Source organism: Mandrillus leucophaeus, unplaced genomic scaffold (genome assembly GCF_000951045.1).
Source record: "Mandrillus leucophaeus isolate KB7577 unplaced genomic scaffold, Mleu.le_1.0 Scaffold283, whole genome shotgun sequence".
NCBI lineage: Eukaryota > Metazoa > Chordata > Mammalia > Primates > Cercopithecidae > Mandrillus > Mandrillus leucophaeus.
This window is the reverse complement of record NW_012102954.1, coordinates 2,537,390-2,560,348: the sequence shown is the minus strand read 5'-3', so window position 1 is coordinate 2,560,348 and position 22,959 is coordinate 2,537,390. Positions and strand designations below refer to the sequence as shown.

Here is a 22,959-nt window from a genome sequence, read left to right as displayed (position 1 = left end):
TTTTTTTTTTTTTTTTCCTGGCAGGGTCTCGCTCTGTCACCCAGATAACAGCACACACTACTGTTCCCTCTACCTGCAAGAAGATTATGACTCACTGATGGCTCAGATGATTGTTAGCATTTTTAATCAATAGCGTGTTTATAAATTCAGGTATAAACTTTTTAAGACATAATATGATGTCACACTTAATAAACTACTGTATAGTGTAAACATAGCTTTTATACGCACTGGGAAACCAAAAAGATTGTGACCCCGCTTTATTGCTGCAGTCTGGAACCTAACTTGCAATATATCCAAGGTATACCTGTATCAGATAGGCAGTTCTCTGCTGAGCTCTCTCTGTTCCGTCATTGCAGAAGATAAGACCCTCTTTGTAAACTACAAAAGAAGTCCTCCAGCTTCCACACTGAGCTTTAATCGCTTGTTAATAGTCCTCAATTTTTCACTATTCCTCTGCAAAGCAGTACAAATTTGATGGGAACTGGTTATCTCTGCTGTCCTTGTAGTACCATTTCCCCCATGTCTTTCAAATGCCTGAATCATTGCATGTGCAGTGGTGTTCCCCTGCACTGGGGTGTTTTCCCTTTCAAGATTAGCATCAGTGAAACCTTTAGCAATTAAGCTGCCACCTAGTCCCACAAACTATCCACATACAACCCTTAAGATGACCTACTCTGCCTGAAGGTTCCCAAACTCAGTCTTATCTCTTGCTTCTTCAAACCACTCCTGGCACCAGTTTTGTTAATTTGAATCCTCCCAGAAGAAATGCCAAAACGGGATTAGATGTGCAAGAAATGTATTGGTGAGAAATGCCTATGATGGATAAAGAAGAGCGAGCTAAGGAAGGCAGGAGGAACCTTCAGACCATAATGGCAGTCTGACCCCTGTGAGAGACAGAGAAAGACGTGGAGGAGAATTGTATAGGATGAGTCTCAGATGTGGCACAGCTCTAAGAAAATCTTAGGCAAGCCAGACGCTATGGCTCATGCCTGTAATCCCAACATTTTGGGAGACCAAGGTAGGAGTATTGCTTGAGGCCAGGAGTTCAAGGCCGGCCTGGGCAAAATAGCAATATCCTATCTCTACAAAAAATAAAAATAAAAAATTAGCTGGGTGTATTTCCAGCTACACAGGAGGCTGAAGCAAGAGAATCACTTGAGCCCAGGAGTTCAAGGTTACAATGAGCCAAGATTACGTCACTATGCTTCAGCCTGGGTGACAGAGCAAGTCTGTCTCTGATTTTGGAAAAAAAAAAAAAAAAAACAATAAAGAAAAAGAAATTCTTAGCCAGGCCAAGTTTAGCAGAGTCCTCCAGCCAGAATCACCTGTTAAAGGAACCCTGTCTCATAAAAATAAGCCTGCGTTAGAATCCTTCCGTGTTGTACTCTGGCTGAGAAAACCCTGTGGGAATCGTGGTGTCTACATGAACACAAGAGTGGATCCAGCGGACACTATCTGGGGCCATCAGTCAATTACACTCTCCACAGTAGAAAACCTGAGTGCTGCATTTTCATGACCACAAACGAGGGGCAGCTAAAAATGAGGCCACAATGTAGGCAAGGGTCAAATAATAAAGTGCTTTGTATGCAATGCTACAAAACTTGAATTTATTCTGCAGGCCCTATAGTGTAAGAAAGGGTTTGGAAAAAAGATAACAGAGTCAAGAGATATAGCCATGAGGTAGGATTAACTGGACATGATGGCAAATTAGATTTCACAAAAGAGAGCTTTGATTCCCGGTTTTCTGTCCTGGGAAATACATTGTACATGTTGCATGAAGTCAATATTTTATGGGCAAGATGAACTGAAATTCATCTCTCATTATCAGGAGAAAAATTGTATTCTTCTGCCAATCAACTGGGCTTAAAACATTGGTTTTGTTTCTGACTCAAGTTCAGCATTATTAAATACCTACATAAATAATACACCATCTGGGCCTTCAAAGTGTTTATTCCCTTAACGTAAAGATAATAGCGAACCTTACTGTTCCCTAAAGCTTAGTACTGGAGTCATTTAAACAGGAAAAATCTAAATTCTTCATATTGAGGATAGATTTATTTTTGGAAAAAAGATAAGATAGATAGAGTAGGCTGGGCATAGTGGCTCATGTCTGTAATCCTAGCACTTTAGAAGGCCGAGGCTGGTGGATTGTCTGAGATCAGGAGTTCGAGACCAGCCTGGGCAACACGGTGAAACCCTGTCTCTACTAAAACACAAAAAATTAGCCAGGCGTGGCAGCATGTGCCTGTAGTCCCAGCCACTTGGGAGGCTGAGGCAGGAGAATTGCTTGAACCCGGGAGGCAAAGGTTGCAGTGAGCCAAGATCATACCACTGCACTCCAGCCTGAGTGAGAGAGCGAGATGCCGTTTCCAAAATCAATCAATCAATAAATAAAATATTAAATAAAATGTTTTAAATAAAACATTTTTTTTAAAAAAGGATAAAGTATTTCTGTGTGTAGGCACACTCAGGAAGAATGCTTCAGCCATTGTTGGTGGACAGCCTGAAGCAAAGTGAAAGCACCCACCAACTCAACTGCAGCTCAGGAGGACAAGGCTTCCTCCTACCTGTCTTCAGACCAGGAGACTCTCAGGCAGAAGTAAAGCCCTTGTCACCTGGAGTCTGCAACAGGAGAACTGATAAGAGAGAAAGGCTCTGGGACCAGCACTTCGGATTCTCTGTCACTTGGAGGGAGCTGGAGAATCCCCAGGTCAGGATACAAGAAAGGAGAGTCACTGTACAAGGGTATTGAGGCCAGAAGACTGTGAGAGGAGAGCAAATGGTGAACGAAGGTAAGAATGGGTCTTAAAGGAAGGCTTTGGCTTAAGTAGAACATAGAAGTAAATGTAATTAATTAAAGAAGAGATGCTAGCCTTCCAATTTTATACTGCTTTAGGATATTTCTCTGAATGTTCTGTTATTTAAAACAATAACAACAACAAAAACTGCCTTACCCTAGATCACAGTACCATGGTGACAGCAAAGGTGGTGTTCAAGAAGAGAACAGCATGACTTCCTGTTTTTCTCTTTTTTTCTTTTTTTTTTTTTTTGAGGGGATTATCACCTTGCCCTTTGGCATTAGTGGGTTTATAAAGTTTTATGTCTACAGAGGGTATTGTGAAATAATCTTCATATTTCTATCATGGGATATAAGAGAATCACTGTCAACTTTTAGAATGAAAGTATGGTTGTTGTAGATACCCAATGAACTACTAGTAACTAATCAGACTAAAGTTAGTGTTTTCCAAAGTTCATTTGAATTACAGCTTAGATTTAATTAAAGAAATGAATGCACTTAACTTTTTATTCAACTGTCGCACACCTTGTCTTAAAACAATAATGAATGATTTGTGATTTTTTTCCAGAGATTAAAGTAAAAGAACATGGCTTTACATTATGACAAGAATAATATTCTCAACATTTACATTACATTTACAAACTAATGAACCATAAGAAATTTTGAAAAAAAAGAAATTTTGGTGATACATTATTTCTGAACATTAGTCACTTACATTATTTCTAAAAGTATTGGTTATTTACAGTGAGCAATTTTTCTATGTCTACATTTTTCTGCTCCTGCTTCCATTCCCCAGTCAGTGCCATGCAAATAGTAGATATTTAATAATGCTGGAATAAATTAGAGATAATGCTGATATTTTAATCCTGAACAGTAGAAACAAAGAAAATTAAATTGACAAACAGAGATAGTATGGAAAGATGATTTTAGAGAAGTTGGGTCACCCATAACTGAAAGTCTGAAGACAAAACCTTATTCTCTAACTGAATAAATTTTTATAAACTCAACAATTGTTCTATTAAGCAACATTTTGTTCATTGGTTTTAGTGATTCTCTAAGCTTACTCTTATAGGACAGGATAGTCATGAGAGCTGAACAAAGATACTATGCTGCTAAAGTGCTATAATGGCAGTCTTTTCCCAATTTACATAAGAATGTAACTCAATTACATAATTTTCTCACTTCAAACCTTCCTGCCATAAATTTATTTCAAATATTTTGCAACTGCAAATCTACTAAAATTACATAAAGTTTATGCCTCTTACTACAGTATCTGAAAACAGTAAGATAGACTTATACCAAATTCAGGATGCCTTCGATCCACACCAGTTATTTGAAAAGGAAAAATTTAATATAAAAGAGTATTATATTAATCATAATAAAAGGGAACTCTAATGAATACAGAGATAACAAATACAAAAAGCAGCTACTTCTGGGACTGAGGAAGAATGAACAATGAAGGAACCAAGAATGTAGAAGAAACCAACTGTCCCACCTTCAACCAATGTAGATTCATGATTCATGCCTTGTTGGAGAGAGTGTGCTTGCTATAGGAACGCACAGACTACCAACAGCATAGAAACTTACCAGAAGGTATATGCTGGAGGGGTTCACAGGAAGTGGCTCACCTGGTGACTAAACTTCTTGGAGGTTTTGGTGGGCCCGATGCTGGTTGTCAAGTGTCACTGAGGTGAGAACCATGGGAACTCTGACATGCACATCCGCCAGCAGCCTTGCTGAAGGAAACAGCAAACCTGGCCATCAGGAGCAGCCCTTTCCTCTTGCAGTGGACTTGAAGTGGCCCTCCAGAACCCTTTCTTGACAATGTCTAATGTTGTACCTGCTGGCAATAAAGAAATGTTTACAGGATCCCTCTTCAGTTCACAAGACAGCGGAGAATGGTAGATGGAGACTGATGGGCAATACATTGATAAATGGCACAGTTTGGGAAAGCCTCTTTTAAAATAGGAGGTACAGAATTCACCTAGCAACCTCAAGGGAGCACGTTGAAGAGAAAGACAGTTTTTCTATAGAGTAATTGAGTTTGACATACATTCCAAGAGCCCTGTCTGGAAATTGGGAAAGGAAAGTCATATGTATTAAAAAAGTGATGGCCAGAGACAGAGATACACAGTGGTGTCAAACAGGAGCTCCAATTTAAAGTCACAAGGGTGGGGGCTCTGAAATGAGGATATTGACTTATAAATTTGGGGCTTCTCATTTGCACAACTGCAAATAGAGTGTTCCAAGGCAAGGAGCAGATAATACTTAGTTCCTTAATGATGACTAACGATTATTATAGGCTATACTAGGCAACATGACCAGTGAATGCAAAACCCCAGGAAAAGATGACGGTGGCTTATTGGTAGTGTATTGGGTGTCAGGGACTGGCTAGGCCTGGTGACAATGAATGGACAGAAAAGCAGTAGAGAAAGTATGTGTTGTTTTATTTTTTATATTTAGGACAGTCAGATCTTCAGTTGACATTTTTAGGTGATATTTTAGAATTAATTATATTAATATTCCATAGCATTCAACAAAATATACTCTAACATCATGTGTTCTACTAGATGAGCAGATTTATGCCTGTCTCTTCCTAAAATGATAGTATTAGAGGTGGGATGCAGGTCTACCTCTCCCTACCCCCAGGTAAGACTTTGATAAGAATGAGAAAATCAGCTTAAATCGTGACACAAACTTCAGCTGTGTGAAAGGCATGATTAAACTCATTTCAGTAGAAGTTGCAAGCTGCATATAACATATAACTATAGTATTTACAATGCCCTTAACTTGTCGCAGTTACAATTTGAGGCACTTTTGCTGACATCTTATTGTCTATTTGCTGACATCCTATTCTCTGCTCTGAGTCACACCTTTTATACCTAGCAAATAACTACAGTAGTCAGTTTTTAATATTTAACTAAGGATTGGAAAAGTCTATGAAGACTTAGGTTTGCATTAATGGGCTTTATTAATTCAAGGAAGCAAAAAGCAAATACAAGTTTACATAGTATAAGTTTACATAACAAATATGTACTTTTGGATCAATAAACCACAGAAGATAATATTGAACCAATTAATTTTGGTTAATTATTATATCAAGTGTTATGTAAAATGTAACTACTATCAAATTGCCAATTAACAGTCATCTAAATAAATTATTTCAAATTTAGCCTTTATCAAGAATATGGGAAAACTTAGTAGAATTTCAACTCAGCCTAACTTAACTGAAAAGTGAGTTATGTTGATGAATTCATAGGTTACTGATATTTTTATATATTCTAAATTTGTAGTGCTCATTAAAATTTATTGTGGAGACTGAATGTCTAATACATGTTTTACATTGCATCAGAGGCAGAACTGTTACTGAAATTGCAAAGTGTTATAGTTATTTTTGAAGTAATTTTTCTCTAACAATTTATTTTAGTTATTTTGATTTTTTTCTCTGCTGTTTCTTTTGTTCATGCCACTTCAGTTGGGAGGTCCAAATCATTATCTTTGTTTCAGGGTTCATGCACATTATGCATAACAATGTTTGTGTTTTGTGTATAAGGTATTCAAGTTTGTGGTGTTCTCATTACAAGTCTCATTCTTTGAGATTTTTCCCTTGGTCTATTGGTCAGATCCAGGCACCAATGGTACCTTGACATCGGATTCAATATGTATCATACTTCCTTACCAATCTCCTTATACCTTAGCCTCACACTGAGGATTATAAAAGAAAATGAAATTAAAATTTACAAATATTCAATATATCAATGTTTTCAATAAAGCCGTAAAATATGAAACCTATAATATTTCAACTGCTCTATCCTCATAAGTTCTACCTGCCTTTCTCATGGGAATGACCCCCAGAAACAGGCACAGACTAATGTGCCAGTGAATATTGAAGTTACCAAAGGTTGATTTTTAGAATGTCCTGTCAAATTAAATGTTATTTATTTTAACAAAAGTAAAAATAAAACATGTTCATTGTAGAAAGTTCAGAAAATAAAGATAAACAGAGTGAAGAAAATAAAAATTAACTGTAATCTTACCACTCAGAGACAGTCATTGTTATCAGCCATATAACCTTTTTCCTATAAATTTGTCTTTGTTTATAAAGTGGGATCATACTGCATATACACTTTTCCATAAATATTGGTTTTAATTTTCAGGTAAAAGCATATAATTTTCTTGGGATCATTGGGTTGCAAGAAACAAAATATTCAAAGAATTTTAGAATAAAAGTGGGATTTACACACAGGTACATGAAGACATGTATTCAGCCTGGACTGTGCATTGTCTTGCAACCCCAATGCCCAGTATAATAAACTATTAAGAGAAAATGTGATTGGGATTATTCCTCATTCAAACAGCTATGATTACTGCAGTAGTATCACCTGATATGAAAACGGTTACCAAGCTCACCACTTACATAGGAACAGCAATTTAAATGTAAAATAATTATGAATGGGATGAGTGCCCCAAACATTTCTACTATAGTGTTAGACTTCTTTTATGGTCATTATATATTCATTACATCAGTTTTCTTTTTTTTTTTTTTCTTTTTTAGAGGCCAAGTCCACTATGTTGTCTAGACTAGACTTGAACTCCTGAGTTCAAGTGATCCTCCTGCCTTGGCCTCCCAAGTAGCTGGGCCTGCAGGCATATCCCATTGCACCTGGCACATCACATTTATTTTTAAGAGTTGCAGAGTATTTCTTCATAATATGCATAATAATCTATTTAAATAATTCACTATTTTGGACATTCATGTTCATTTCAATTTTTGCGATTATACACAAAGCTGTGATGCCTGCAGGTAAATCTTTGGGAATGTCTCTAATTTTTAGAATTAAATTCTTTAGAAGAAAAATTTCTGGTCAAGGGTATGGCAGAGACTACTAGGTATCTACCAAATTCTGTTTTCTCCTTCCTACACATATGGCTGCCCAACCGATCAACATTTCCCAGCCTTCCATTCAGATAGGTGGTGTGCCCATGTGACTACATTTTTACCAATAGGATATTAGTGGAAAAGATGCCTGCCATTTCTAGGCCTGATCCTTACAACATTGGTCATAACTCCTCCATGTTATTATTCCTCTTGTTGCCAGCTGGAACTTGGTTGTGGTTGTGACTCAGTTTTGACCTCACACATGAATGCCTCCCTGCTAACCTGGACACAGAGAGATAGAGAAGACAGAAAGAAGTGAACTTCTGTATTATTTAAATCACTGTATTGTAGAGTCTATCTGTTACATCAAAGAGAAGAATATTTTTGAAGATTTCTTATGTAATTTTTAAAATTGCTGTCCAGAAAACTTATACCCACTTATATTCCCTTTAGTATTGCATGAAACTTCTATTTTTATTTTTTAATTTCTTTTTCTTGCTATATTGCCCAGGCTGGTCTTGAACTCTGGCCCAAGTGATTCTCCCACTTTGGATCCCCAAAGTGCTGGGATTACAGGCATGAGCCACCATGCCTGGCCCCATTTTTCTGCAGTCTAGTCAACAAAGGGGAAATCATTTTTTTAATCTTTATACTTTTTAATTTGAAAATGAATTACTGTGAAATTCGATTATCTGTTCAAGTTTTGTTTTTTTGTTTGTTTTGTTTTGTTTTTTTACCTTTTCTGGTTCCTCATTTATGAAGTTGTAGTTTGTATTCCTTGACCATTTTTCTGCCATAGATTTTTAATAGTTTTCAAGGGAAGTGTGAGAACTAGATAAAACAAGATGAGCAAAACATAGATTTCTGTTAAAATTGGATGCTGTCACATGAGGATTTATTATGCTATTCTTACTGTTGTTGTGTATGTTTAACATTTTCTACAATTAGTTAAAAAGTTTAAGTGTATTTCCTAATTCTATTTACTGAAAAAGTCTAAAAGCAATCGTTAAACCTAGCACCAGATTATGATCTCTAAATATCACTTGCCGATAAAACAAACTAGGGCTCCTTAGAAAAAGGGCCAGATTGAGGTTTGGGTCAGGAAATAGATAAGATGAGCCTTGGATATTTTGTTGTAAAAAAGACAAAGTTTGATAGTAATCAAACTGTAATGGGAGGTTGGGCATGGTGGCTCAGACCTGCAATTCCAGCACTTTGGGAGGTCAAGTTAGAGACCAACCTGCTCAACATAGAAAGACTTTACCTGTGAAAAAAGAAAAAGTTAATGGGGTTATGTCAAAAGGACAGAAGAGCTAATTTGGCCAAAAGCGGAATAATTTGAGCATAAAAACAATAATGACTTCAACTGACTGAAAATGATTTTATAAAAATGCATGAGTCATATGATATTCCAAAAGAGAGAAAGGGAGTCAAAACACAAAAAATTTGTAAGAACTCACCAGGAACCATTGAGGGTAATTATAATTAGAGCACTGAACTTTTATTTTTTAAATGGAAATTAAAGAGAAAAAATATAAGCCATTGTCCCATTGATCCTGCGTAATATATTTCCTTTTTTTTGAAACGGACTCTCGCTCTGTCACCCAGACTGGAGTACAGCAGTGGATCGCGACTCACTGCAACCTCCCCCTCCCAAGTTCAAGTGATTCTCATGCCTCAGCCTCCCAAGTAGCTGGGATTACAGGCACATGCCACCATGCCTGGCTAATTTTGTGTTTTTAGTAGAGTCAAGGTTTCACCATGTTGGCCAGGCTGGTGTTGAACTCCTGACCTCAAGTGATCTACCCACCTCAGCCTCCCAAAATGCTGGGATTGCAAGCATAAGCCACCGTGCCCAGCCCTGTATAATATATTTCAAATAGTCTTAGTTTGTTCCTGCTGCTATAGCAAAGTACATGAGACTGAGGAATTTATAAAGAACAGAAATGTATTTTCTCACAGTTCTGGAGGCTGCAAAGTTCAAGATCAAGGTGCCAGTAGATTTGGTTTCCAGTGAGAGTTGCCTTCTGCTTCCAAAATGTTGCCTCTTGCTGTGTCCTAAAATGGTAGAAGGTTAAAAGGACAAAAAAGAAATGTAAAGCTTCCTCACACCTCTTTTATAAGGTCATAATCCCATTCATGAGGGTGCTGCTCTCATTACTTAATCACCTCCTGAAAGCCCCACCTCTTATTACTATCGCAGTATATCAGAAAAGGAATACTTATCTCTTTCGTTATTCAAGAAAAATACATACACATCTATAAACTCAACTCCTTTCATGTCTTTCATACAAGATAACCAATCAGCTTCACTGTAGTATTAATACAAAAGATTTTCATGATCATGCCACATGGATTGCAATGTTTAGAGCTTGTATTGTAGGTTTAAGTTTTTAATTTTATGAAATTAACCATGTTAATGACGCCCATCAGCACTTTGTACATGTGTGACTTCAATTTTGCTTTATGTGTTCACGTATGATGGAGTAAGTCAATTTGCATTGTACTAGCTCTGAAATCCGCCTGTGACCTAGGAGTACTTTTTAAGATTCCAGGCAATGCAACTTGGTTAATCGTTTTCATTAAAGACGTTTTTTATTATTGAGAAATATCTTTTCTGGCTCATATTCTTTAGTGGCTTACACAAAAAGTAATACTTGATGGACTTCGTTATTGAAATAAAATCCAGCAAATACCACAAACTTAGACTTTGGAGAAACATTGATACTTTTATGAATAGCATGCCCTCCTTTAATTTGAAATTTGTTCTAAGTTACATTTTGCAACTTCTAACACTTTTTGCTGTAAAAGGAGTGCCTGTTGGTTTGCAGTTATATTGAGTATATTACTTTAGCCTACTGTGACAGGGCAAACAACTGCTTTTTGCCTCTTGCAATTAAATAAGAAATGTTAAAGGAAGCCCTCAACGTTTTCATTAATTTTTAGTAAAATTTTGAAAAGTACTGGATTGAGTATGACTTCAAACATTGCTGAAACAATTATAGAGTTCATCTTCATGTTTTAGATATTTAGTGTTAAAATAGCTTGATTATCCTTAGCCAATACCTCAAAGGAATATATACAGCTCACATGAAATTTATGAATAATGACAGTGGATGTAAATATATTTTTAAATACTCTTCTTGATAGCTAAAAATTTGACTTTGGCCAGCTGTTGTTCAGATCATTGTTTCATCTTATAATATTGCTGATGAAAATCTTACATTTTGGCCAGGTATTGTGGTGCATGCCTGTAGTCCCAGCTACCCAAGAGACTGGGATCAGAAGATTGCATAAGCTCAGGAGTTCAAATCCAGCCTGGACAACATGCCAAGACCCCATTTGGGAGGCTGAGGCAGGAGAATCGCTTGAACCTGGAAGGCAGAGGTTGCAGTGAGCCAAGATTGTGCCATTGCACTCCAGCCTGGGCAACAACAGCGAAACTCCATTTCAAAAAATAAAAATAAAAATAACATTTTGAGTGATAGACATGCAAGTCTGCTATTTTCTTATTTGTTTGCTTAAACATTGTTAGTCTTAGTTTCTTTTTGTTTGTTTGTTTGTTTGTTTTTTGAGTCGGAGTCTCACTCTGTTGCCCAGGCTGGGGTGCAATGGCATGGTCTTGGTTCACTGCAACCTCCACCTCCCAGGTTCAAGCAATTCTCCTGCCTCAGCCTCCCGAGTAGCTGGGACTACAGGCCTGTGCCACCACACCCTGTTAATTTTTGTATTTTTTAGTAGAGATGGGGTTTCACCATGTTGGCCAGGCTGATCTTGAACTCCCTGACCTAGTGATCTGCCTGCCTTGGCCTCCCAAAGTGCTGGGATTACAGGCGTGAGCCACTATGCCCAGCCTCTTTTTGTTTTGTTTTGTTTTTTTGGTGAGACAGAGTCTTACTCTGTTGCCCAGGCTGAAATGCAGTGGAGCAATTTCTGCTCACTGTAAGCTCCACCTCCCAGATTCAAGTGATTCTCATGCCTCAGCCCCACAGGTAGCTGGAATTACAGACATACACCATCACACCCAGCTAATTTTTGTATTTTTAGTAGAGACAAGGTTTCGCCATGTTGCCCAGGCTGGTCTCAAAATCCCAGCCTCATGTGATCCACCCACTTCTGCCTCCCAAAGTGCTGAGATTACAGGTGTGACCCACCACACCCAGCCTAGTGTTAGTTTCAATCAGCATTTTCTGTACAGGAATCTATGTATGTCATCTGTGTATTTTGTGAGGAGCAGTTTAGCCAGAAATGGATCATATGAGGCCAGGCACAGTGGTTCACGCCTGTAATCTCAGCAGTTTGGGATGCTGAGGTTGGTGGATCACCTGAGGTCAGGAGTTCAAGACCAGTCTGGCCAACATGGCAAAACCTCATCACTACTAAAAATACAAAAAAATTAGCTGGATGTGGTGGTGGATGCCTGTAATCCCAGCTACTCAGAAGGCTGAGACAGGAGAATCTCTTGAACATTGAACCCGGGAGATGGAGGTTGCAGTGAGCTGAGATCATGCCATTGCACTCCAGCCTGGGCAACAGAGTGAGACTCCATCTCAAAAAAGAAAAGAAAGAGAGAGTGAAGAAAGGAAGGAAGGGAGGGAGGGAGGGAGGGAGGAAGGAAGGAAGGAAGGGATCGTATGTATAAGAATATAAAGCATCACACTGACAACTCATCAGACCATGAATAAGAAGGAATATCTTTGCATATTTGGTTTAAAAGATAATTTAGAAATTTTACAATCTAAAATAGGCTTTTCTGTTATGGTTTTTGTCCTAGATAGATGAATGGGACACAGGAAATATAAGGAAATATATAAGAATTATAAATTCAATATTCAGTATATGTGGAAATGGTCATTTTCATTAACAATCAAAAATAATTATTAAAGCAAAAATGAAGTACCCATTAAAAAATGGTCCTATAATCTATAAATTCTTGTATCTAGGCTCATTTGAACTGCTTATGACACAACACTGAGAGTGAGTAAACAAGAGAGGGTACCTCTGTGAAGCTGCTTGCATTTTGGAGCTCTCAGACATCTCTTCCAGACCTCTCATGTACCAAACAGGACAGGGAGCATGACCATAGAGACTGTTTGACCTTTGAGAGTCAGTCTATACGTTAAATATTAGTAAATTTAACTTGTATCTTATTTTTTTGATGTAAAAATAGAGGTTATCATTGTTTCTTACATCCAGTGAATTTTCTGTGCAGTCCCGGATTCTACATTAGACTCTACATAGAGACTACTGAGGAGTCCCATAAACCTTTGGAATAAAAAGAAAAAAAAAAAACATTTAGGAAAGTTACTTAACCTCTCTGAGCTTCATTTTATTCATCTTTAAGATGTAATTATAATAATAATAATGCCATGCTGACAGATTTACTATGAACATCAAATTGAACATTATGTAAAAGCACATTGTAAAACATTATATAACTGTTAGTTAATAGTATGTAATAAACATTTCAGTGGGAGTTATAAACCTGTAGGGTATTGAGATGTAAGATGAGTAAAAGAATTATGTGAGATGATCTGCTTAATGTTACTTGTATAGAAGTTTTATTGTTTCTAAGCCTTAAAAAAAAATGACATTAAGATGTCCTGACATTATAATATCAAGGACTGCCAAAACATGGCAAATAATAAGTCTTTTCAAAGAAGGTTATCTGATATATTCATATGAAATATGTATAGGAGCAGATGAAGCAATAAATAATGATACTATCTATGTTAACGTTTCAAAATACCTCCCACTTTGGAAATGCTGCAGGATGGATGGAGTGCCTTTAATTATCCTTGGTCCCATCACTCTAGTTTAAATCAATTTAAGACATTAATTTAATGAGGTCACAACCAAATTAACTTGTTTGGGTAATGTGGAAAATAATTGTAAACATTCATTTGATCATCTTATTTGTCCATGTACATCGGACAATGCATACACATTTGGTCCACAATGACCAAATTTAACAAATAATTCCAAAGTTTAATTTTTGTTTTACTGCTCATCTTGCAGTATCTCTCTCAGAGAATTCTTCCATACTCTAAAAATCAGTTATCACTTCCATATAGATTACTACCAAATATTTATTTTGATCCAATTTTATTCTTAGAATTTTAGTCCTTCATCTTTTTTTTTTTTTTTTTTTTTTTGAGAGGGAGTCTCACTTTGTTGCTGAAACTGGAGTGCAGTGGCATGATCTCAGCTCACTGCAACCTCCACCTCCCAAGTTCAAGTTATTCTCCTTCCTTAGCCTCCTGAGTAGCTAGGACTGCAGGTGCGTGCCACCATGCCCACTAATTTTTTTTTTTTTTTTTTTGGTAGAGACGGGGTTTCACTATCTTGGCCAGGCTGGTCTGGAACTCCTGACCTCAAGTGATCCGCCCACCTCAACCTCCCAAAGTGTTGGGATTACCGGCGTGAGCCACCACGCCCAGCCAGTCCTTTATCTTAAACTGTGTGTGGATATTTATGCTCATATATTTCCAAATGTCCTTCAAATTACAGTTTTTATAATCTACTTCCAAACCCTCCCTACCCTCCCACTCACCTGGCACCAGGTTCCTCTGATATATGCAATAGAACTAACAATGTTCATGTCATTCTGACTCTGAATCAGAAAGTCATCTTTCACATGGCTCTCCCTTGCCCTCCAAACCCCAAAATAACAAAAAGTCCAATGATTCTTCCTTAAGAATATTTCTTCCATCACCTTTATTTTATGATTATGGCACTACCTCTCCAGTTCAGGCTTTACCTTCCTTTTTATGTAAACCTCATCCCTCACCTTCCAACCTCCAATCCCTCCCTAATGCAGTCCTTCTTGCATTCTGCAGCAAGACAAATCTTTCTAAAACATTATTCCTCCCAAGTCATTCTCCTGTTACAAAATGTTCAAACAAACTTTCTACTATCTATAGAATAAGTACCCAATTCCTAAATCTGGCATTCAATCTGGCATTCAAATTTGACCACATTTAACCTTTCCTAACACATATATTACAACTTTCAACCAAGCTGGAGAATTGTCTTCATTCTAAATAAGCTTTGCTCTTTCATGCCTGTTCTGTCACATCATAGGCCCATGAAAGTGCCTTTTTTCCTCTTTGTTCCCAGCTCTTCCATTCATAACCACTCACTTTTTCACTAATCAAACATGTAGTAAGCATTACCAATGTTCCAGGCTCTATATAAATAGAGGTGAACAACCCATGATCCTGACTTGATAATCTGGTGAGCTAAAAAATCACAAAAGAACAAATGTAATAATCCTATTTATAATGGAGGCTTAAACAAAAGGAACAATGCCCACATAAAATCAGCTACTTGGTCCAATTTAATGTTATCTTTAAAATTAGCAAGTAATGCCTCAAATTTTTGAGGTGGGAAGCCCACTTTGCCCACTATGAAGCCATGGTAAGGATGAGGGATATAATTCAGACAGGGTAAGTAAAGTCGATCTGCCACAGCTAAGAGAAACCAAATGAATTTAAGTGAATGCAGATTCCAGATCTTCATGATTTCAACATTTTTAGACCTCACCTCCTATCTGTTCATAGAACAGCAACTGGTTTACAGGGTAATTTGGCTGCACCCTGACTGCTGCTGTTTATGCTCCATTGACCCCTTATTCCCTGAAGGACCCTTACATTAACCAATCGTTCACATATTTGCAACCACTCTTAGGAGTTAGGGTTAGGTTAAAAGGATACATTATTGATTCGATGAGCATTTTTCCTGCTCTTTTGACCAAGATAATAATTTCAAAAACAATAATTTAAAAAATGGCTGCAGGTATAATAATGGATTTAATAAACCTAAGCAGTGTTTGTAATTTAGTTGATGGTGGTGACGTATCACTTGTTTCATTTGCATCCCTGTGGAAACAATCTAATAAGATAAAGTGTTTATTTTCTCAGTTTGTCACACTAAGAGTTTATCTGCTCTCTACGTATTCTGTGGGAAGTCATAATTCTCATTACTTTTTAAGTAGAGTCAGCAACCCTTTTGTATTATGCAGAACTAACCAACCAATCAATATTTAGAGTCTAAGTGAAATATGTTTGGGATAATGACAAAGGAGAAAATTGGAGACTGAGAAAAGTTAAAAGAGGTGAAGTGGATGCAGAATAGAAGCAGATGTTTTTGCAATGCCCTCTTAGAAGGAATAAAGGAAGCTGAGGCAAAATGGAGTACATCTTGAAAAGGCAAGCATTGTTTGGATTCAGGGGAGGGACGGTGAGATCTGTGTAAGTGAGAGAGTAATGCAGTAGGATCAAAGACTTTACGAGGCACCAGAAGTAGAAGGAAGAATACAACACAATCTGTAGGAGGTGGAAGAGGTGGGAGGTGAGGAGAGTGGCTCAAATTCTGTAAATAGGTAGGGACTTTTCTGTCAATATGCCCAGCTAGAGAAATAAGTTTGCTATGTGTTCCCATCTGAACCAGCTAATAATTCTGTCTCTGGAGCTGTTGTGGGGAGCTCCCACTAACCATCTAGTGTACACAAAGAACTATAAATATTTAGTCTTTGTGCCCCAAGGAATCCAGAGCTCAATTAAACAAATTATTCATGTGTATGTGAGGGGAGAAAAACGCTTTCAATGTAGCACGGTATTTCTCCCCAGGTTCAATTTCATTTGTGAAAGCTTCAGTACATATGAATTTACTCCTGCATAATTTTGGCAACAATTTTATCTCTGCTTTAGATTGGCTGAGTATATCTTGATGAGGATAATAAAAAACAGATCCAGAAACTGGGTACGGAAAATCAAGGTAAAATAGATGGCAGAGGAGCTGACTGTTTTTGCAGCCAAGATTTGGGAGAAAGTCAAGAGAATGTAAATGGGGGCTTTAAAAGCACTCTGGAGTAACTGTGTGAAGGAGGTGTACACTGAACTTACAACCAATAGACCTCACTATTCACACAGAACAAGTGTGCCCCGCAGGCAGGTCAAGATACTCCAAATTGTTTTACCAGCTGACTACGGAAAAAGATATATAACATATCTTTTAAATTAACATTTCCTCAGGAGTGGAAGTTTAACTCACAATGTCTCTAAACCATAACATTTCATTTTTCTATCACAGAAAGTTTGCTCACTGTTGACTGAACATGTACATATTCAGCTTTCCTTCGTTCACAGTTTCACCTGCTGGATTACCTGCCTGAAATATTCTCACCACATACAAGTTCAACCCATCTTTTAAAATGAAACACATACTGCCCCTCTTTGTACAGTCTTTCCTACCACTCTGGAATCAAGTGATTGGGCTTTCTATGAACATCTAGTGCATATTTATATAATTCATCTGAAAGAAGAGGGTACTACCTTTGAGTATTTCTTTTGTAAATCATGAATTATTTACATTTTTATGTTGTTCAAGTTTTGTGTTTGTCTCTCCAACCGGATATTAGGCTCCTTGAGGCGTATACAATTATTTTTTTGTAGTATACCTTTCCACATAGTGGCTTGCTCATTGCTTCCTTGTTGAGTACAGAAAAATTACACAAGAATATAAGTAATCTATATTGCATTCCTGGAATAGAACGTAGTGATGGTCTATTGTTTATTTAAAATAACTGTTAAAACAGGTAAGTTCATATTTTATTTAGTTTTTTTGCATGTTGTCCATATTCATGGTTTCGGTTTCAGGTTATGGCAGACTGGCAGAAAATGGAACTTGGCAATGTTTTGTTTCTATTTTCTAGAACAGTTTAAATAGTGTTGTCGATGGTTATTAGCCAACTACAGGAAACTCTTTTCTTCCTTCAATTTCTCATCATAGTGGAAGCAGAGAAATAAAAGTATCAAGTTCTGAGTTTTGGAGTTCAAAGATCCCAGTCTACATTTAAGACAAGAAACACTTTAACAGGGCACATAAATAAGCATGAGTCTCCTACCACCATATTCCTGACTCCAAGCTTCTAAAGAGTCTCCTATCAGGAGAGGCCCTCTCTTTGTCTCTCTTTACCTGTTCTCTCTGTATCCTCTATAGCGGTGGAGAGGAAGCAGTCACAGCAAACACTGGGAGCATCTCTGAGAGTCAAGTACCTCCCCATTCCCATGTGAACCCCCACTTAGACCCGTTAGCTCCTAAAGGAGAGGGAGGATGATGATGATCCCCCAGGAAATATTGGGGATCTCAGACTACACGAGATCTGTACTGTTTCAGGTCTGGTTGGTCCTGGAAGATGCTGAGTCCAAAAGAGCTCCTCAACCCTACACAATATGGAAACACTGAGTAAAGAAAGCCTCTGCCCAATGTCTAGGAGGGCTGGAGTGACCCAGACTCACACAGGGCCACTTTCCATCTTAAGCAGGAATGATGGAGTGGCCAAATGTTTTTCTTCCTAGTGGTCTGAGTGCTGTGAAGACTGCAGAGGTCTGGTGGTTAAGAGAGGGAATTAGGCGGAGGACAGTGAATCATATGATTGGAAGTCAGATAAGGCAACCCAGGACTCAGCGGGTGACATTGTGGGGGGATCGCTATACTTGGGATTATACAAATGCCAAGCAGCCCAGGAGGGAGAGAGCTGGATACAGCTCATGCCACCATACTGTGAGTTCACTTAATTAAGCTCTTGAAGGTAAATGTTATACCAAAAAGAAGAACAGAAAGGGAGGAAACAATGAAGGGAATTACATATACCAGAAAATAATCATTTTTCTGCTATAATGGGGGCCCTGAAATACTGTGGTTACTGAAATCGATTTCAATGTGGTTAGGTTGAAGCACAGAAAATGAACAGGACATTTTCACAATGCCTGATAATGCATAATAACAGAGCTATTAATGTGGTTTGGAAATTTTGTAAATGGCATAATGATATAGAAATTATATGTTCCTTGAAGATTTTACAAAATATTTATAAAAATATTTTTTATAAAGCTGTTTGGGTCTTGTTTTGGTCAGGGGGCCATTTTCATTCTTAATAAGTTTTTCCATTTTCTCCCATGACTATTGATATACTTAGGTTTCCAATATTTTTAATCAATTTGAACTTTTACATTTTCTTAGAAATTAGAAATATCCATTTTATCAAGATTTACAAATTTAATACCATCAAGTTATCACTGGTACTATCCTGTAACATCTGTCATTTCATCTGTCTCAGTGGTAGATCTCCTAATTTCTAAGAAAAATTGTCTTGGGCCACACATAAAACACACTAACACTAATAATAACTGATGAACTAAAAAAAATGCAAAAAAATTTTCATAATGTTTTAAGCAAGTTTGTGAATTTGTGTTGGGTCACTTGCAAAGCTGTCCTGTGGTCCAAGACAATTCGTCCAGTGTGGCCCAGGGAAGCCAAAAGATTGAACACTTCTGCTGTAGAGCCTGAAAACCTAAAAACTACATTTCCCAGATCCCTTTGAGGCAGGGTTCTGGCCGCAAATTCGAATCCAGCTGTTGTTACTGCCTGTCCTAATTACAGAAATACTGAGTTTTTCTGCAAGAGCAAAGCCAAGTTGTGGGTGGCAAGGAGGAAGATGCAATGCTAGCACTAGATTCTTTTGATCCATCTCTGCTTCTTTTATAAAAATCTCTGATATTACTTTCTTGAGCTTAGTTGTTCCAGTGGTAGCCTCCTAAATCTACATCTTCTTGATTCTGTCACTATAGAAACTTACAGTACAGTTCAGCAATGTTTTTTGGGAGTAAGCCCCGAAGGCACAGACAAAAGCCTGATTTTCCAGCTCTTCCTACAATGCTGTAAGTACCAAATTTACTGTATTAAATCTATTTATATTTAAACTGGCTAAAATATTATGATTCCTAAAGCTAATTGCTAAATAATTTCCTACTATTTTATAATTCAGTAATATCTGGTTTATCTTTATTCATTTATTTCCCTGTAAAGTTTTCTATTGTTATTCTTCTTGGTTCTCAGATATAAGATTTAGTTCCCTTTCTTTCTTTCCTTCCTTCCTCCACCCTCCCTCCCTTCCTCCCTTCCTTTATTTCTTTTCTTGTTAGGAGTAAAAGCATTAAACACTGCATTTTTCTCTGAGAATAGCTTTGGAGTCAACCCATATTTTGATATGTAGTACTGTTATTGCTAATGTCTAAATAGTATATAATTTTAGGTTTGATTTCCTCTTTTAAACAATAATTATTTGACAAAATATTATTTCTAAAGAATTAAACAGCCCCTCTTCCTTTTTATTTTTTGTTGCCTTTTGTTTATCTAGTTTTGTTGCATTGTGGTCAGAGATATGGCTTTCTATCTTTTGGAAATTGTCATGTTTTACATAACATAATCAAATTTTATAAATTTATAGATGCTCTTGGCACTGAAAATTTTATTCATTCTTTGTATCCGCAAATCAATTTTATTTATATTTTGTATGTTTTAAATTTTTTGCCCATTCAAAATAAATTATCTCACTTGTATTTCTATCAATTTCTTCTTTTATTCAAACAGCTTTTGCTTAATATGAAGGTTCATTAATTTAAATTTTTATTATGAATTGTCTTTTTTGTAAAATTTGTTTTTTACAAAACAAATTTTATTTTTTGTAAAATTTGTTTCATGTGACTGGCTTTTTCCGCCATCAAATCCATTTATTTCTTATACTTATTACTCTTTCTTTTTGCTTGCATTTGCCTAGTATTTTTCCATATTCTATAGACTTATTACATCATTTTGTTTTATGTATATTTATTTGTAAACAGCATATATTAATAGAGAGCTTTTGCGTGTAGATATATTTATTCAATAATATGTTTTATCTTCTTTCATTTTTATAATACATTAAGTATATATATTATGCTTTTAATTCTATTCATATAGGCATAATATCTCAAAAATATTACAGGTTTTGTTAAGACTGCCACAATAAAGCAAATGTCACAATAAAATGAGACTTTTTTTGTTTTGTTTTCCAGTACATTGAAAAGTTGTGTTTATACTACTGTGGACTACTAAGTATGAAATAGCATTATGTCTTCTAAAAATGTACATTACTTAAATTTAAAAATATTTTATTGCTAAAAAGAAATTAAATTAAAAACTCTAATAATCATCTGAGCCTTTAGCGAGTCGTAATATTTTTGCCAACAGAGGATCTAGCCTTGATGATGATGGCTGCTGATTGATCAGGGTAGTGATTGCTGAAAGTTGGGGTGGCTAAGGCAATTTCTTAAAATTAAAAAAAATGAAGTTTACTGCATCTATTGACTTTTTCTTTCACAAAAGATTTCTCTGCAGCATGTGAGGTTATTTGATAGCATTTTATCCACAGTAGAACTTCTTTCAAAACTGAAGTCAATCCTCTCAACTCCTGCTGCTGCTTTCTCAGCTGTTTACGGACTATTCTAAACCTTCTGTTGTCATTTCAACAACATTCACAGCGTCTTCACCAGAAGTGCGTTCTGCATCAAGATTCCAATTTTTTTGCTCATCCATAAGAAGCAATTCCTTAAAGTTTTATCATGGGGCCAGGTGCAATGGCCTATAATCCCAGCACTTTGGGAAGCCAAGGTATACGGACCACTTGAGCTCAGGAGTTTGAGATCAGCCTGGACAACATGACAACACTCTGTCTCTACAAAAAATACAAAGACTAGATGGACATGATGACATGTGCCTGTAGTCCCAGCTACTTGAGGGGCTGAGGTGGGAGGATCGCTTGAGCTGGGGAGGTTGAGTCTGCAGTGAACCATGTTTGTGCCATAGCATTCCAGCCTGGATGACAAAGCAAGACCGTCCAAAAAAAAAAAAACAAATTATCATTAGGTTGCAGCAATTCAGTCACATCTTGAATTCTAACTCTCTTGCTATTTCCACCATATCTGCAGTTATTTCCTTGACTGAATCTTAAACCCCACAAATCGCTGTTAATGTTGATATGTTGACCACCCCCGCAACGAATCATGAATGTTTTGAATGGTATCTGGAATGGTGATTTATTTCCAGAAGGTTGTCAGTTTACTTTGCCCAGATCCATCAAAGGAATCAGTATCTGTAACAGCTATAGCCTTACCAACAGTATCTCTTATATAATAAGACTTGAAAGTTAAAATGACTCCTTGATCCATGGACTATAGTATGATGTGTTCGTGGGCATGAAAACAATGTTAATACCCTGTACTTCTCCATCAGAGCTCTTGGGTGACAGGTGCATTGTCAATGAGCAATAATATTCTGAAAATCTTCTTTCCTGAAGAGTAGTTCTCAAGAGTGGGCTTAAAATATTTAGTAACCTATGCTGTAAACAGACATGCTATCATCCAGACTTTATTGTTCCATTGATAGAGCACAGGCAGAATAGATTTAGCACAGTTATAAAGGGCCCTAGAATTTTTGGAATGGTAAATGAGCATTGACTTACACTTAAAGTCACCAGCTACATTAGCCCATAACAAGAGAGTCAGTCTGTCCTTGGAAACTTTGAAGCCAGCCATTGACTTCTCTCTAGCTGCGAAAATCCTTGATGACAACTTCTTCCAATAGATGGCTGTTTTGTCTACAATTAAAATTTGTTGTTTATGTAGTCAATTTCATCAATGATGTTAGCTAGATCTTCCGGTTAACTTGCTGCAGCTTCTACATCAGCACTTGCTGCTTCATCTTGCACTTTTATGTTATGAAGATGGCTTCTTTCCTTCAACCTCATGAACCAACCTCTGCTAGCTTCCAGCTTTCCTTCTGTAGCTTCCTCCCCTCTCTGAGCCTTCATAGAATTGAAGAGAGTTAGAGTCTTGATCTGGACTAGGCATTGGCTTAAGGGAATGTCGTAGCCGGTTTTATTTTCTATGCAGACTACTAAAACTGTCTGCATTATCAGCAAACTGTCTGCATTATCACTTTCTCATCATTCATGTGTTCACTGGAGAACCACTGTTAGTTTTCTTCAAGAACTTTTTCTTTTCACTCACAACTGGGCTGTTTGGCACAAGAAGCCTATCTTTGAATCTATCTCGACTTTCAACATGCCTTCCTCACTAAGCTTAATCATTTCTAGTTTTGGATTTAGAGTGAGAAATGTGTGACTCTTCTTTTCTCTTGAGCACTTAGAGGCCATTGTAGGGTTTCTAATTGGCCTAATCTTAATAGTGTTGTGTATCATGGTATAGAAAGGCCCAATAAGAAAGGAATAGACTGGGGGAGCAGCCAGCTGGTGGACAGTCAGAAACTGCGCACACATTTATTGATTAAATTCACTATCATCTCTGGACAAAGTTCCTGACACTGCCAATTACAACAGTAACATTAAAGATTACTGATCACAAATCACCACAGAAAAAGATAATAATAATAATAATAATAA

General features: G+C 37.0%; 1 protein-coding gene across 1 annotated transcript in view; it reads right to left on the bottom strand.

The window, feature by feature from the left end:
• Positions 1 to 5,227: 5,227 nt before the first annotated feature.
• The window catches only part of LOC105543484, a 39,584-nt gene continuing 21,852 nt past the window's right edge, over positions 5,228 to 22,959 (bottom strand). The window contains exons 3-4 of the mRNA XM_011985442.1: positions 9,637 to 9,734; positions 5,228 to 7,958 (exon numbers count right to left, since the gene is read on the bottom strand). Of these exons, the coding sequence (XP_011840832.1) occupies positions 7,878 to 7,958; positions 9,637 to 9,734 (179 nt within the window). The 3' untranslated portion in view covers positions 5,228 to 7,877. The remainder of the gene's footprint in view (positions 7,959 to 9,636; positions 9,735 to 22,959) is intronic.